Below are 17,666 nucleotides of genomic sequence, written 5' to 3'. Positions count from 1 at the left end.
TATGAGTGCGGCTGGACCCATCCGCAGTGCGGGTCACTCACCCGCACTCAGCACTTAGTAAATTTTGACCAACACAATTGCATGAGTGCGGATGCACCCACCCGCAGTGCGGGTCAATCCCATCCGCACTCAGCCTATAAAGTTTCAAAATCTTGAAATTTCGACGCGGTTTCGATTCACACTTAACTTACTTATTTAGGGGAACCTTAATTAAGGTTTAAACTTCTATTTTGTTAACATGATTTATCGATTCTTTCTTTTAAATCATTTAAATTAAATTGTAAAAATTTCGTAACGTAACATGTGCACACGCCCCCCCTTAAAATAGAGTTCAGTCCTCTGAACTAAATTGCGTACCTTAGTCGTTGAATAGTTCTGGGTACTTCTCACGAATGGTTTCCTCGTGTTCCCACGTTGCTTCCTTCGTCGAATGGCGTCCCCATTTGACCAGGACAAGCTTAATCGTCTTGCTCCGAAGTTGCTGTTCTTTTCGGTCCAATATCTGCATTGGCTCTTCTTGATAGGACAAGTCACCTTGGACATGCAAGTCGGAGTGATCAATGCAGTGGGATGGATCTCGTACGTACCGGCGTAATTGTGACACATGAAACACCGGATGAACCCGGTCCAATGCTGGTGGCAATGCAAGCTCATATGCCACCGGTCCCATTCGTCTCAAAATCTGAAACGGTCCAATATATCTAGGACTCAACTTGCCTGATACGCCAAATCGGTGCACACCCCTGACGGGTGAAACTCGAAGCCACACGTGGTCCCCTTCTTGAAACTCCAACGGTCTTCGATGCACATCTGCATATTTCTTTTGTCGCTCTTGGGCCGACTTAAGCCGACTCAAAACGACTTTCGTCTTTTCGGCAATCTCTTCTAACATCTGAGGCCCGGTAGGTGAATACGTACCTGCGGGTCCCCACCACAGCGGTGTGCGACACTGCTGTCCTGTAAGTGCCTCTTGTGGTGACATTCCGATGCTCGAATGGTAGCTATTGTTGTACGCAAACTCTACCAAGTACAAATGGTTGATCCAAGATTCTCGAAAACTTAAAGCACAGGATCGAAGCATGTCCTCCAATGTTTGTATGGTTCGTTCGGATTGACCGTCGGTTTGCGGATGATGGGCTGTACTGAATCTCATTTTCGTGCCCATGGCTTCTTGAAAGCTTCCCCAAAAGTGAGATGTAAATCGAGTGTCTCGGTCGGAGACAATGTGCCGCGAACATCCATGGTATTTAAATTGGTATTGCAAGAACAGATCAGCCAACTCTCTTCCGGATGTCTCGATCCGAAGTGGAATGAAGTGTGCAATCTTCGTCAGCCTATCCACTATCACCCATATGGCATCGTATCGCCCAACGGTTCTCGGAAATCCAGTCACGAAGTCCATAGTGATCGACTCAAATTTTCTCATGGGTATCTCCAAAGGTCTTAGTAATCCCGCCTTCTTCCGTCTATCTGCTTTGACTTGCTGACAGACCTGACATTTCTCCACATAGTTTTGCACGTTCCTTTTCATCTTTGGCCACCAGAAATATCGCTTTAAATCTTGGTACATCTTGACTTCACCAGGGTGAATGGTATACCCCGAGTCGTGTGCTTCTGACAGAATCAGATTCTTCAGTTCTGAGTCATTCGGAACGCATATGCGGTCATGGAACCGCAGAATGCCATCTTCGTGGAGTCGGAATGGCGAGTCTGCATTTGACTCGAAATGTTGTCGGAATTTCTGGCACTTTGGGTCCTCTTGTTCTGCTGCTCGTGTAACTCTGGTCGAACCTCGACCGCGGCCAAGATAATCGAGGCAACTGTAGATGTACCTGCACTATTGCTATCTCCAATCAATCAAGATGAGGTTTCCAATGCAAACTCACGGGATGCACCTACGTGCAGATTCATTCTTCTCATTTCCTCGAGAAGATGTGTCTCGCTGGTGATAATCGATGCCAGATTGATCTGACTCTTCCTGCTCAACGCATCAGCTACCACGTTTGCCTTTCCTGCATGATACTGGATATCCAGATCGTAGTCCTTCATCAGCTCCAACCACCTCCTATGCCTCAAATTCAACTCCCGTTGAGTGAAGATATACTTCAAACTTTGGTGATCCGTAAAGATACGGCACCTTACTCCATACAGGTAATGCCGCCAAATCTTTAAAGCGAAGATCACTGCAGCTAGCTCCAGATCATGGGTCGGATAATTCTGTTCGTGTGATCGTAACTGCCGAGAAGCATATGCTATAACATGGTCCTTCTGCATCAGTACACATCCCAAACCAGATCCGGATGCGTCGGTGTAGACGGTATACTCCTCGTCGGTGATGGGCATGGCAAGAACCGGTGCAGTTACCAACCGATTCTTCAACTCCTCAAAGCTTTGATCTTGAGTGGCACCCCACTCGAACTTCACACCTTTATGCAAAAGCTTCGTAAGGGAAGCAGCTAACTGTGAGAATCCAAGTACGAACCTTCTATAATAACCTGCTAGCCCCAGAAAACTACGAATCTCCGTAACTGTTTCTGGCCTCTTCCAATCGGTCACCGCCCGAATCTTTTCTGAATCCACTGCCAACCCTTCACCTGATATCACGTGACCAAGGAAGGCCACTTTCTCAAGCCAGAACTCACACTTCGAAAACTTTGCGAATAGTTGATGATCTCTCAATCTCTGCAACACTATCCGCAGATGTACCTCATGCTCCTCACGTGACCTTGAATATACCAGGATGTCATCGATGAACACCACCACAGTTGAATCCAACAGGTCATGAAACACTCGCTGCATCATATCCATAAATGCAGCCAGAGCATTTGTTAGCCCGAATGGCATAACCAGATATTCATAGTGCCCATAGCGCGTTCGGAAGGCTGTCTTTTCCATATCAGTCGGACGTATTCTCAGCTGGTGGTATCCCGTTCTCAAGTCTATCTTGGAGTAGATCGAAGATCCTTGCAGCTGATCAAACAAGTCGTCGATTCGGGGTAACGGGTATCTATTCTTGATGGTCACCTTGTTTAGTTCGCGGTAGTCGATACATAACCGCAAGGTACCATCCTTCTTCTTCACAAACAGCACCGGAGCACCCCATGGAGATGTGCTCGGTCTAATAAACCCGCTTTCCAGCATCTCTTCTAATTGGGCCTTGAGTTCCTTCAATTCTGCAGGAGCCATACGATACGGACTCTTTGAAATTGGTGTCGTACCCGGTAACACTTCTATGCCAAACCCCACTTCTCGTTCCGGTGGTAATCCGACTATTTCCTCCGGAAACACATCCACGAACTCCGACACCACTGGAATCGTATTCATCTCAGGAACTTCCGTATTAGTGTACACTATTGCTGCCAGATATGCAGTGCACCCTGAATCGATCAGATGCCTAACTTCCACAGCCGAGATGCATGATACCAACCCTCCAACTTTTCTACAGTTCAGCATGCACGACATACCACCTTTTGCGATCACAAAACAAATCCTGCGGTGCGGACAGTCGATTGTCGCGGCATGTCTTGTTAACCAATCCATCCCCAATAGAACGTCATAACCCGTGATCTCCATAACCAACAGGTCTATCTCGAGATCCCTTCCATCAACTCTGACTTTTCGGTTTCGGCATATGGTTATTTTTCGGTCAGTCGAACCGAAAGGGGTTTGGACACTCAGGACTTGGTTATTGGTTTCAGTTGACCAGTTATACCTTTCTACCCAAGCCTTCGATACAATGGAATGGCTACACCCAGTATCTATCAAACAATAGGCACTCTCATCCGAGATAGAAAGTATACCTGTCATCACATCAGCTCGAGAATCAGACGGTTGCAAGCCTTCACCTTCCTCCAGAGTCCTCGTTGCATCATATGCAACCTCTGCTATACCGAGTGCATGGGCAGCCACTCGACCTCCAATCCTGCCTCCGCTGGTCTGAGAAGCACCTTGACCACGGAATGGTGGTCTACCAGCTCCACGTCCCATGGGCCCTCTGCCACCGTCGTCCCTCTGGAACCTTAGTGCCGCATTCGGACAATCTCTGGCCCAATGCCCCATACTGCCGCAGGTGTAACATGCTTGGTTGCGGCGTCTGCACTCGATCTCAGAGTGTGCCTGATCGCATGAACGGCACCACACTGAAACAAAACCCGGCCGGAGTACCGGTGCTGCTATCTGCCTCGGAGGGGGTCTAGGTGCGCCAAAGTGTCTCAGGGGTGGTCTAGCTGTCGACGGTCCTCCCCTTGACCTAAACGATCGGTTTTGATCCTCCCTCTGCTTCACATTCCTCTCTGTCATGGCCTGCAGCTCCACTTGCTCAGCGTGATCCATCATGGCCTGCAGCTCAGTAGCCATAGGGGTATCCACAATCATCGATATCCCTCCATCCAGTCCATCCAGGTACTGCCTATGGTATCTCACCACATCAGTCTGCACATCAGTCGCGTACCTGGACAAGGCAAGGAACTCATTGTTATAGTCCGCCACTGCTCGCCCACTCTGCTTCAAGTCTAGGAATTTCCTCCGCAGCGCCTCTCGCTGGATGTTACTCAGAAACCGTCGAGTGAACTGTAAGTCGAACCACTCCCACGGAATCTTGGCCTCCTCCCCGACATAACTATGTCGGGCTCCATCCCACCAGAACCTCGCACCCTCCTCTAACTGCTGCTCTGCCAGCTCCACCATATCTTGTTCTGGTGCTCTACACAGAACTAGCTTCGCACTCATGCTCGCGAGCCATTCTTCCGCAGCGGCATACTCGCCAGTGCCATTAAACCGAGGTGGATTAAGGCGCATGAAGGAGTCGTACAACCTCCTAAAATCTTTCGGACCTCCCCGGGGAGCCTCCGGTGCCACCTCACGTCTCTCTGCTTGGCGGCCTCTCTCGTAGGCCGCAATCAATCTATCGTCTAGATCTCGGTCCCGGTTCTGCGCACCTCCAGGTCCAAGATCAACTCTCTGGACCTCAGGCCCTGCAGATCCGGCCTCGCTCGCATGACCGATCGGCTCATTCAGTGGATCCTGAATAGGATCACGATTCCTGATTCTAGGTCGTCCCCTACTGCGACGTCCTTCCATAACTTAAATAAGAAGAAACAATTTATTAAGTTTGCATACACTTATCTCATATAACAAACCAGTCGTTAGCCGTAACGATCCCAAGTATAACGTACCCCACTCACGTATCCTATCAGTCTGGTTAGGGTTTAAACCTGGCTCTGATACCACCGAAGAGAGCTGTCACACCCCGCGGCCACGGGTCGTAACAGTCTCCCGCCGTAAGCATACAACGCCGTGTATGCTTACAAGGCAATTAACAATTTAAACCAAACAACACGCAATTCAAAACAAGTTTCTAATATATAATCAGAGTACACAGTCTGGACCGTAAATAATACAACATAAGTATCTCATCCGGATACCAACCATGAGGCCTACCCTAAAACTATACACCAAAATATCTAGGGTCCTGAGATGGTAAGCTACTATGGCCTACTACTCGCGTGCCTCTCCGGAATCAGTCGCACCAGTACCTGTAAAATAACCGGGAGGGTGGGGGTGAGAATAAATTCCCAGTGCGAATTTGCCACAGATAGACTATTGGACTTGCAATCAAACTCCATATTCAACAATGAAACCCAAACAATAACAATGCAAACAGATGTATATAATCATAAATAACAGTATACCAATGCTCGACAACAATTAATCAACCTGAAACACAGTTCACGGAATTTCCAAGATGAATTTCAAAACACAACATATATTTGGCTTAACTTAATTCATTAGGGCTTGTAGCAACTACAGGTGTTCTTTCGAGCTGGACCGTTATCAAACCCACATCTGTAGGGTTACAGGCGCCTACAGATGGCCAACCAAGCTGGGCCCTTTTATCCGACACCCATCTGTAGCTGTTTGGCTTAACCATATCCTAAGGTCTGGTTACAAGTCACCTATACAGGTCAACTTGACACAAATGCAATCACACGGAATCAAAGTCAGCCATACCGCTCAACTTTGCAATTTCATTCAAATAGAATCACAAGCAGCTATCAGCTTTGCACAATTCATTAAACAGGTCAACGGATAGGTCACCGTCACCTTATCCAGCCACCTAAACAGGTCGGTCTGGCAAATTCTAACAGGTCAACGCATAAGTCAGCAGCGTCACCTTAATCCAGCCACCTAAACAGGTCGGTCTGGCAAATTCTAACAGGTCAACGCATAAGTCAGCAGCGTCACCTTAATCCAGCCACCTAAACAGGTCGGTCTGGCAAATTCATAAACACAGGTCAACGGATAGGTCACCGTCACCTTATCCAGCCACCTAAACAGGTCGGCCTGGCAGATTCATTCACATCAAGAACAAGTAATAGAACTAATCGAATAATAACCATACCAACATGCCAATTAATCTTAACCTAACAATTCAATTCATTCTCAGTTATGCAAGAATCAATATGCAGCATGAATTCCAAAATATGCAACAATTAATCATTCAACATGACAAACGAATAAACAGTTTAATTCCTGAAAATAAAGTATCAAACAAGTCCAAGAATCCCGCACCTTAGTATGATGAGCGTACCGCTTAATTTAAGGATCGGACGTCTCGTATTGCCTCGCTAAGTCTTGCTCAACCGAGCCTACACCTATATTATACGTATACTTGGTTTAATTTGGATTCAGTGGTCCATAAGTTTACTTAGGGTTTGTACAGTCCTAAATCAATTCTTATGTCTTGGTATCGATTCTTTTCGGTTCCTTCTTTCTTATTAAAAATCTCATAGAACGGTGCACAATTGCATCTAGGCCCTCTAGCCATATACCCTTTCACTTTGGTAACCATTAATCACCGTTTCACTACTTTGGTTCTCGGATCAATTCGATTTACCGTTTGGTTAACCCTAATTTGGTCAAAACCTCAAATCAGTCGTTAAATGTTCTAAAAATTCACGATCAGGAAGCAACCCTACCGATTACAAGTCTAATTGGTTGGGTTAAGCAAATCAAATCACGATTATGCCAACTTTCATTTTTGGCACGAAACCCTAGAAATCAGATTTCACAAATCGGAAGAAATCGGGAAAAAGATTGACAAACAAACTAGTAAGGAGTGTAGAGGAACTAGTCCTCGAGTAATTCGAACACAAATCTCGAGTTTAAAACGAGAATCTGAGAAATCGAGAAAATTCGAGGTTTCGAAAGAAAGAAGGAGAGAAAGAAATACCAAATAGGAGAGTTCGGAGAGATCCTCGGCAGCTTACTCGGTTCCGATTTCGATTTCTCGCAACAATCGAAGGTTTGAAAGGAACGGAAAGTTCTCACGTTCTTTCTCTTCTATTTGGGGCGAAAATCACAAGAAATGGGGAATGGTGAAGAGAGAGAGAGAGAGTGAGAAGCTTTGATTTGGGTTTTAGGGTAAAAAAATACCCTGAATGCGGATGCACCCATCCGCACTGCGGGTGGCTTGACCCGCACTCAACACTTAGTCGGTTTTCAGAAAATGAGCTTTAACACAGAAGTCATCCGCAGTGCGGGTCACCCATCCGCACTCGGGACTTAGGCAAATTTCGAAAAAAGTCCGAGCCTATTGCGGATGAAATCCACCCGCAGTGCGGGTCAACCCATCCGCACTCGGGACTTAGCCAATTTTTCAGGAAATTCAGCTCAATATAGGAATTTATGAGTGCGGCTGGACCCATCCGCAGTGCGGGTCACTCACCCGCACTCAGCACTTAGTAAATTTTGACCAACACAGAATTGCATGAGTGCGGATGCACCCACCCGCAGTGCGGGTCAATCCCATCCGCACTCAACCTATAAAGTTTCAAAATCTCGAAATTTCGACGCGGTTTCGATTCACACTTAACTTACTTATTTAGGGGAACCTTAATTAAGGTTTAAACTTCTATTTTGTTAACATGATTTATCGATTCCTTCTTTTAAATCATTTGAATTAAATTGTAAAAATTTCGTAACGTAACATGTGCACACGCCTTACGTAAAAATATGTGGCGGGTTGTCTCAGGGTATGACAAAAATTCAATCCGGTAACTAACAAGGTTATTGAATTTTGCAGTTTAGAAAACCTCATATTCAATTTTGGCTACTATTGATTCTCAGAGGACTAAAACTAACCCATGCCAATATCAACATCAGTTTATTTTATTTTCCTTCTTTCTATCTAAAAATAAATAAAAATTAAGATCCAGAGATTAGATTAACCAGTATTGTCTTTCCTTAGGTATTATTTACCAATATTGTGAGGCATGCATGCAACCTTGAACAAACCACCAAATTAAGAACAACAAAAAAAAATTGCATCTCCAGTTCAAGAATCAAATCAACCTTTCTTTTTCAAGAAAATCCCTCCTAAAATGCTCAAATCAAATCACCAAGCCGAACCAATACTGGGCTCCTTTTCTCTTCTTTTCTTCTCTATCTACCAGTGTTGTAAATAACGGTATGCAATTATCAGACGGTTGGGGTACCGCCAAGCGATTAATCGGTATGTGGCTGATTAATCAGAATTATGCAGACAATTTAATGTTTTTATTAATTTTTTGTACATATATCATAATTTATTTAATTTATTACACTTATCAAATAAACTCAATTTAACCTAGTTTTGTTATTATAACATGACATTACACTTATTTTTTTCTTAACGCATAAGCACTTTACATGTATAGGTAACACATTTATTTAATGAAAAAATAAATTTAAATGAAACTTTCCAACATAAAATCACTAAATTTAATTTATGATAACAACTTAGTTTCATAAATAAATATGTTGTACTAATTTAAAAAAAAAATACATCAGTAACTAAGAAAAATATATGGTATATAAATAATATAATAATTAATCAATTTCAAAGTAAGTAAGAAAAAAAAACTTATATTAAAAATATTGGATATATGTCCAAACACAAAAAAAACTACAAGACATGATTTATAGAACTTATTATTACACACTATTACAGAAAAAAAAAAAATCAATGTGCAAATAAATATTTGTTGGAATAGATTAAAATAAACTAGAATAAATGACCGATTAAATGGTAAAATAGTCGATTAATCATTTTCATTCCGCAAACATGCATCCGTTAAGTATATTCGCATCGGTTTGACCACCGTTAACGATTAAACAGCGTGAAACCATGTACTTGTCACAAAGCCATGAACTTTTCAATTTTCTTTTCTTTCTTTTTGTTTTTATTTTACAAAAAGCACTCAAACGAGTCTCTCATGTACATGGAAGCATTCTTGAGCCAAATTAAAATAGCTCCTTCTTTTTCTACCTTTTTCTACCTTCAAGGAAACCCAAACATACAACTTGACAATTTAAATCGAAAGAACAATGACATTCAGATATCGGCTTTGACATTTCAAGCACACCATGCGTACACCGCGATGCGCTTGAGCGAGGCTAACAGGAATCCAATGGATATAAACAATTCAGAAGACAGTAACAAACGGAGGGACGAAATAGTTAGTTACAGCTGCTGGTAGTTAGATATGATTCTATTAGAGTATGTAACCAAGATTAGAGAATGCTTGTAATACTCTATAAATATCAGAGATGTAAAGCTTGTAGAATACAGTTCAGTGAAATACAAAGAATGTTTCTTTCTCAAGTCATGTTTGGTTGTGGACTAAACAATGGAATAAGGGCTTTAGGCCTCACTTATTTCACCAAACGTGATTTAATTGAGCCGGACTAAAACGGAATAAGCCGATCTTTAGGCCGGACTAAATTGACATAAACTAAACCACCTCTCTAGGTGGTTTAATTTTAATTGAGTATGAGGCCTAACTTTTAATTATTTTTATTATTTTTAATCACTTTTTAAGAGATATAAAATAAGCAATTATTTTTTTTCATTTACAAAAACTTATAACTTTATCAATTAAAGAATCAATATTTTTTTTTAAATGGCATAACTTTCTAAATCAACAAAATATGCAATCTAAAAAATAATTAAATAAAATATTTTTTAAATTGTACTACAAAATAATAAATTTTTTGTTCATCAACCTAACACATTTTTGACAAATAAATTTGTACACATATAACTTCAATTAAATAAGATTCATTAAATACAATGTGCTTCTCTAAGATATAAAATTAATTTATACATAACTCGTTTTCTTGTACAATTTCTTTCAATCAAAATGAAAAGAAAAAAAAATACAAAGAATAGTTTTATTATTGTTATTACAAATTTTGTAGGACAAAATAATTTGTAATATCAAATCATGCCTTAAGCCATTAAAATTTTGTAGGACAAAATAATTTGTAATATCAAATCATGTCTTAAGCCATCAAATTCTTATCAAACAAGTAATAATTTAAGTCAAGGTATAACTTTAGATGTCAACCAAACATGAATAATTTAGATCGATCTAGATTGAAATAACTAAGTTAGGCCTCATTAACTTTAGTGATTAGAAAACTTTAGAGGTGCCAACAAGAGCTCAAACACGGATAAAGGTAGCGACTTTATTTGATGCAAATACTCAATCATGGAACATAACTAAGCTCATTCAATTTGGGGGCAATAATGTGGCAAACAATATTAGTGGGGAGCTTAGGGATGTCATTTTGAGACCAGGAGTTAAGGATAAAATTGTTTACACATGGGCTACCAATGGGGAATTCACGGTTAAGTCGGCTTACAAAATGCTGGATCAGCTTAATAATTTCATTAGGCCGGTAGTAACCAAAGAAGAGAAGGGGATTTGGAAGAAAATTTGGAAGACCTCAAGAGTGCCGCCGCGAGTACGTATGTTTTTCTGGAGGGCTATGCATGAAGCTTTACCGACTGCCCATGCCCTATCTAGAAGAATCCACTCCATCAACCCAAGCTGCTCAATGTGTCAAGCATCAGTCGAAGGGGTGTTGTATGCAATCTTTGAATGCCCCCATGCACATGCTACTTGGTTTAGATCTTCGTTGGGCCTTCGCTCTTCGAATCATTCACAGGATTACTTGAGAGACTTGCTTAATTTACTATGGCAGAACCTTGATGAAGTTCAGATCGCCAATTTTATGATACTGGCATGGAATATATGGAAAGGGCATTGTGCATATCTCTTTCAAAAAAGGAAAGCAATCCAGATGATGTAATTAGTGCATCCATCTCGACATGGTCAAGTCAGCCGGAGCTAACATGGAGCGTAAATAAACCAATTAATAATGTATTTGACAGATGTCAATTCTTGGCAGGGCAAAGGGATACCGTCGCGTGGATTGATGGATCTTTTCAAGAAGATGAAAAAGGGGGGGGGCGGCCTATCTACTCATGTCTCAACAAAGGCTAATCAGCTATGAAATCAAATACTTTTCTACAGCAACTTCCCCCTTCCACATGGAGGCTATGGCGCTATTAATGGCAATTGAAGAAAACATTGCACAACAAATCCAATGCTGCACCTTCTTAACGGACTCACAACTGCTGGCTGATACGTTCAACTCAACTAGTAAGTTAAGACCGCTTATAGCTGCTGACTGGCGATCATACACACTCCTGGCTCAAATCGGAAGACGATTAAAGCAATACCCGCTTTACAGCTGTGCTTATGTACCGAGGGAAGAGAACGAACAGGCCCACCATCTTGCAAATCTGGCGCGACTGCATCAGCTTAACTACAAGGGATATACATTCCCTCTCTTTCCTTTTATGTAGCTGTATTTAGCATGGTGCAATGCTTGATGTAATGGAATCCGTTTGTTTTCTTATTTTGTGCTTTCCTTTTTGGTCTTTTTGGTATTCAGAATGAAATAATGACATTCATCTCAAGCTTGTACTGAAACTAGTTTTTTATGAAATATCATGTGCCTAAGGGCTTCCAACCAAAAAAATAAAATAAAAAAGCTTAGTTTATAGGCCGTTATGGTACCATTGGTTTATTTGCTAGATATGTTTGGTATGCTGGGTAGTTGGTACTGATCCTTCTCTCTTACTTTTTCCTATTTTTAATTATACAATGATAGATATTCTAACAGTAATCTACATGACAAAATATTTAGTTTTCAAAGTGTAAGATAAACCTCGTCTTGTTCTGCGAACAAAATACATCTATTTAAATCTTAACTGCCGGATAAAGTAAAGAAGAACAACTCAATTTTCTGGAATCTCTTAGTTGTTCAAAATTAAAATATCTACGGTTTATTAGCTAGTCAACCAATTAGACGGTCCAAAGAATATAATACGATAATGTCCTTACCTGATTGAAGAGAGAGGAACCTCAATTGCTTGATCTGCAAACAATATAATACGATAATGACATAATGCCCATACATGATTGAATTACGAGGAAATTTCCCAGCTAATTAACCTGAATTTCAACTAGAGGACTGGAAATTAGGAAATATCCTTACAATTAGGAAATAAATGGAGTCATGGGGTACTTGAAGACGACAAATAATTAAACTATCCTGAAATGCATTCGAATGAAAATGTCCATGAGTAGGGGTGTCAATGGGTACGATAAGGGTCAGATGGAAGCATTTTTGTATCTCTACCCGTATTTTATCTTATCCATTATGGTTGTCAAATAACGATACGGCAGCAAATAAATATCGGATAATGCTAATATAATAATTAATTTTATTATTTACTAAATAAAACAATAAAACACATTCATTTCACACATCTTGACGTATTTTAAAGGTCTAAACTTTATTGAAATTTGCTTGAATTTATTTACGTGTTTTAATGATTAATTAAGTATAACACAACAACCAAGAGTAGTTAGAGAATAAATATTAATTGTTCATTAATATATATAATATATATAATTTTTTTTTATCATTATCTGATACGTAATAGACTTTATCTGTGCTCTTACTTATTTAGATATCGTAACAGATAAGTTTATGAAAAAAAAGTCTTACTGGTATCCATCTTATCGACGGTACGGGTAAACGGATGCCATTGACACCCCTACCATGAGAGATCGTTGGCGGATAATTAGAAGCTCTCTATGAAAGTCCACCATTGTCATTGTCAACTGCGTCATGGCTAAAGCCCAGCTTAATAAATAAAACACTATCTACCAACTCTACTCATACGGTCATAACTCTTAATTTGCAAATCTTGCAAACGACTCTCCACCACATTAATTTGGTATCAATTATGAGGAAAATTCTCTTTTTCTCACTTTTTCACCTTCTCTTATGCTCGGGCGAGGCGGTTGATTTATTTAAACAACATCAAAACATAACAGATGGAGGGAAGCTCGAGTCAGCCGGCGGTACCTTCGTGCTTGGTTTCTTCTCGACCGGTGCATCTAAGCATTTTCTCGGTATTTGGTTCAAAGTATCACCACAAGCAATTGTTTGGGTTGCTAACCGTAATTCTCCTCTCAAAAACACCTCTGGAGTTCTTTCAATCTCTGAAAACGGAAATTTAATACTTGAAGATAATTCCAACGGTAGTGTTATGTGGTATTCTAACTCCACTTATACAACTAACCCCACATCTGTACAACTTCTTGACTCGGGAAATCTAGTGTTAAGGGACTTAAAAACAAATGGTGTTTTATGGCAAAGCTTTGATTGGCCCACAAACACCTTTTTACCGGGTATGAGAGTCGGTAAGAATTTAAAAACTGGTCATGAGTGGTCACTCTACTCCTGGCGTACATCAGACGACCCAGCAATTGGAGAATACCACTATTATATGGACACACATGGTTCTCCTGAATTTGGTACGTGGGATGGTAACCAAAAAAGGTTGTACCGGACCGGGCCATGGAATGGGGTACGATTTAGTGGCATACCAGAGATGACTACTTTTCAAGACATGTTTAGTTTCAGCTTTAACAATAGTCCAGATGAGATATCTTATGGATACTCTAACAAACCCGGTTCTTTTCTATCTCGGGTCATGTTGAATGAATCAGGAACTATGCAGCGCCTGGTGTGGTACCAGAACACAAGTTCCTGGAGCGTATTCTGGTCTGCTCCAAGAGATCAATGCGACTACTACGCAAAATGCGGTGTGTTTGGTGTGTGTAATGCAAATGATGCAATGGTTTGTAGCTGCTTCAATGGGTTTGAACCAAGGTCACCCAGCGGGTGGTATATGAGAGATACAAGCCAAGGGTGTGTGAGAAAGACTAAATTAGACTGTGCAAATCTGGGTGATGGATTTAATTTGGTTAAAGGTGTCAAGTTACCCGAGACACATAGTGTTATTGTCGATGTTACTATTGACCTTGATAGGTGCAGAGAGAAGTGCTTGGCGAATTGTTCCTGCGTGGCTTATTCGGGGACAGATATAAGCAATGGAGGTAGTGGTTGCATTATGTGGGTAAATGAGTTGGTCGATACAAGGTTTATTGACGGTGGTCAGGATTTGTACATTAAAGTTGCGCTGTCTGATTTAGGTATGTTTTTTTCTTTGCTCTTCAATTTTTTAAATTCAGATAGTCCCCTTTTGTTACAATTTTTAGAATATCGTTTTGTAATTCGACAAAAGGTTCCAGCTGTATTTCTCATCCTTTAGTCAAAGCAAGGTTCAATCACTCAAAATATTTCTCCCTTTGCTTGATTTAGTTAATTTAGACTGAAAAAGTCAAATTGACTGTGAACTTTAATTTATTTGCAAAGACTATATTTCTTCTCTTTGACTAAAAGAATTATTCCGCATATGCATAGGCTAATTCTTCTATATTTTTTAAATAAAAGTGGAAATTTTTAGCTCAACACACTTGTAATGTGGTAAACTTGAAAGGCATTATTATATATTGTAGCAAACAACATGAAAATGAAATCAGGTAGCTGTAAAGATTTACCAGACAATTTGTTATTCTGGTAAATTTAATTGTTCAGTACTTCTGAAATAAAACATGTAGTAAAAGAAGAAAAAGACTACGGAAAGCTAGAATGCAGTAATTGATATTGCTAACCTTATTATTAGTGTCAAAAATCTTAAAAATTGTAGTGCCAAGTTTATATTATTTGTGGGCAACCCTGGTCAGAAAGGGTGGCTGTTAGGTCTAAGCTGTCCATTTTTTGCAGATCAGCAAATCTTTTATCCCGCTAAAGTATAAGAATAGATGACATACTACACAACATATGTTTTGTAGGATACCAATATTTTAAACATTGAACCTTCCAGTAGCAAACAATTGTGTGTGAACTTCTTTGTGGGTTATTATATATTTGGTCTTGAAGACTAACTTCTATGATTACATCACCACTTGGTAATTAATTGTAGAAATTGCCTTAATTGCACAGTTTTAATTCCATAATTTGAAATGATATAATTTATTTAACTTCACTAGCATGAAGTGCTTATGTCTAGTATCAGCCATATAGTCATATTGTCCATTCAGTCAATGCTAGTTCTCTTTAAATTGCGCAGAAATGAAGGCATTGATATATCCTTCAACACAAAAGCATTTGTTTCTCACTTTATCTATTTGCAAATACAATTATTTATTATTTAGTAAACAATATAATATTGGTCATCCATTAGGTAAAGACTTAAATGATCAACTAATTCGAATTAAAGTTCTAAGATATATTAATTGTGCAAACAGATGCAGGAACCAAAAACAGCAAGACTCACCTAGCTATCATAATTTCAGTAGTGGTTGCAGCATTTGCTGCCACTCTGTTCACACTTGGTGTTTACATTTGGAAGAAGAAGCCAACAGATAAAATAAAAGGTAAGGTACTTCCAAACAAGTCATCATCAATCTTAAATCATAAAAATGAAAGATTGAATAGTCAAATAGCCTAAGTTTTTACCTTCTGTAGTCATTAGTAGTACCAGTTATAACTTCAGTGAGAACAGCCGCTTCGAAGATTCCGAACTGCCTCTATTTGACATGGAAACAGTCATGCAGTCTACAAATAATTTCTCCATTATCAACAAAATTGGAGAAGGTGGCTTTGGAAGCGTTTACAAGGTAAACAACTTTTTTGACAAATTATTATTTTCAAAAAGAAAAAGCATTTTAAAACATACAATTATTCCTTTTTTTTTATGGATGTAGTAGGCGAATAGCAAAATGTAATATTCAAATGTATGAATTTTGGTAATTATCAGGGTCAATTGACAAATGGACAAGAAATAGCGGTGAAGAGGCTCTCAATGCAATCGTTACAAGGACCACATGAGTTCATGAATGAGGTCTTACTGATTGCCAAACTTCAGCACCGTAATCTCGTTCGCCTCCATGGATGTTGTATACATGCCGATGAGAGGATGCTTGTTTATGAGTACATGTGCAACAAAAGCTTAGACTTCTTTATTTTTGGCGAGTACACATGCTTTTGTATCCAATTTATTGTCAGCATTTTGATTATACTGTTGAAAAACTGAGATATATATGGATTAATTTGGTTATATCCTTAACGTTTTGTCCCAACATTTGTTAGTTCCAACATAATAATTTATCTGGTTAAGCTCAATAATTAATTTACCTGCAAAAAATGTTTAATTTAAAGCAAGACCTCTTGATTTAAAGCGTACAAATCCTAATAAAAGGACAAATTAACAAAACATTTTTGTTAAATACTTTGAGAATCTTGAATCAGAGCAAAACACTGACTCTCCAATATTTCTGGAACAGATGAAAAGAGGCGTCCGTTCTTGGATTGGGGAATGAGATTAGACATTATTCACGGAATTGCTCGAGGAATTCTGTACCTACATCAGGATTCAAGATTCAATATAATTCATAGGGACCTGAAAGCTGCGAATATACTATTAGACCAAGAGATGGTTCCCAAGATATCCGATTTTGGTACTGCTAGGTTATTCAGAAGTGATCAGGTTGAAATGGCTACACAGACAGTAGTCGGAACACGGTACAATTTTTTCTCTAATTCACATAAAATAAAATTGCATTTCCTGTTTCATTATCTTTGTCCAACTTTATAAACGAATATATATCATAATAATTCATGCAGTGGTTACATGTCCCCTGAGTATGCAATGACCGGCACAATATCGGTCAAATCTGATGTGTACAGCTTTGGGGTTCTTTTGTTGGAGATACTGAGTGGCCAAAGAAATAATGGGAACATGATCCTGCTGGCAGATGTAAGTTTATCAGAAGTGTTAATTGTAATTTCTGATCTGTTCTCTTAAAATTCTAATGAAAGTTCTTACTCTCCTCTTTATTTAGTTACCTTCTCGGTACCAAACGATACTACCAATGACCAGCAAGATGTCTGATCTCAATATTAATAATAGAAATTAGTAAATATAATGTTTTTGTCATGAACCTGTACTATTTTTGTATTTATAATGCTTCTATGTGTCAACGTTTGTCTCAGACTTGGCGCCTCTGGGAAAAAGGCAATCCTCTAAAACTTCTGGACCCAACTGTTTGTGGGCCCTGCCCAGTACCAGATCTTTTACGGTGCCTACATGTGGGCCTGCTCTGTGTACAGGAATGTCCCGATGATAGGCCCCTCATGGGCTCAGTTTTGTTCATGCTGTCGAGTGAAATTGCCGCATTGCCCCTGCCCAAGAAGCCCGTTATTTGTACAAGAATCAATTCCGTTCAGGCCCAATTGTGGGAATCAAGCAGTTCGTACGAGATCACCATTACAGACCTTGAAGGCCGTTAAAAGATCCATTATATTGGATCGTAGATTGCATTTTTTTTTTTTTAGTACGGTGTATTTTATTG

At 39.8% G+C, this 17,666-nt stretch overlaps 2 protein-coding genes and 1 long non-coding RNA gene across 4 annotated transcripts in view; 2 read left to right on the top strand and 1 right to left on the bottom strand.

The window, feature by feature from the left end:
- The window catches only part of LOC144569111 (uncharacterized), a 26,530-nt gene extending 9,229 nt beyond the window's left edge, over nt 1–17,301 (bottom strand). The window contains exon 1 of the long non-coding RNA XR_013515978.1: nt 17,161–17,301. This is a non-coding gene — a long non-coding RNA (uncharacterized LOC144569111). The remainder of the gene's footprint in view (nt 1–17,160) is intronic.
- The window catches only part of LOC144569105 (receptor-like serine/threonine-protein kinase SD1-8), a 32,986-nt gene that overhangs the window by 14,096 nt on the left and 1,224 nt on the right, over nt 1–17,666 (top strand). The gene's annotated exons all lie outside the window — the stretch shown is intronic.
- Nucleotides 13,021–17,666, top strand: LOC144569106 (receptor-like serine/threonine-protein kinase SD1-8). Of its 2 annotated transcripts, none has more exons than XM_078319297.1 (7): nt 13,021–14,402; nt 15,561–15,689; nt 15,781–15,932; nt 16,073–16,283; nt 16,599–16,836; nt 16,939–17,071; nt 17,308–17,666. In XM_078319297.1, exons 1-7 carry the CDS (start codon nt 13,148–13,150, stop codon nt 17,602–17,604), a joined length of 2,415 nt encoding a protein of 804 aa, XP_078175423.1. In that variant the 5' UTR covers nt 13,021–13,147; the 3' UTR covers nt 17,605–17,666. The 2 variants fall into 2 exon arrangements, 1 of the variants encoding a protein (XP_078175423.1); XR_013515976.1 differs by having other exon boundaries at nt 13,030–14,402; nt 16,599–16,801; nt 17,308–17,441.

Source organism: Carex rostrata, chromosome 18 (assembly GCF_964058835.1).
Source record: "Carex rostrata chromosome 18, lpCarRost1.2, whole genome shotgun sequence".
NCBI classification, from domain to species: Eukaryota; Viridiplantae; Streptophyta; class Magnoliopsida; order Poales; family Cyperaceae; genus Carex; species Carex rostrata.
Note: the sequence above shows the minus strand (reverse complement) of the source record. Positions and strands in the feature narration are given on the sequence as shown.

Coding starts and splice junctions, on each gene's coding strand:
- LOC144569106 (XM_078319297.1), top strand. CDS start 13,148: ATGAGGAAAATTCTCTTTTTCTCACTTTTTCACCTTCTCTTATGCTCG. Junction 14,403..15,560: donor AGTTGCGCTGTCTGATTTAG/GTATGTTTTTTT, acceptor TTGTGCAAACAG/ATGCAGGAACCAAAAACAGC. Junction 17,072..17,307: donor ACATGATCCTGCTGGCAGAT/GTAAGTTTATCA, acceptor CGTTTGTCTCAG/ACTTGGCGCCTCTGGGAAAA.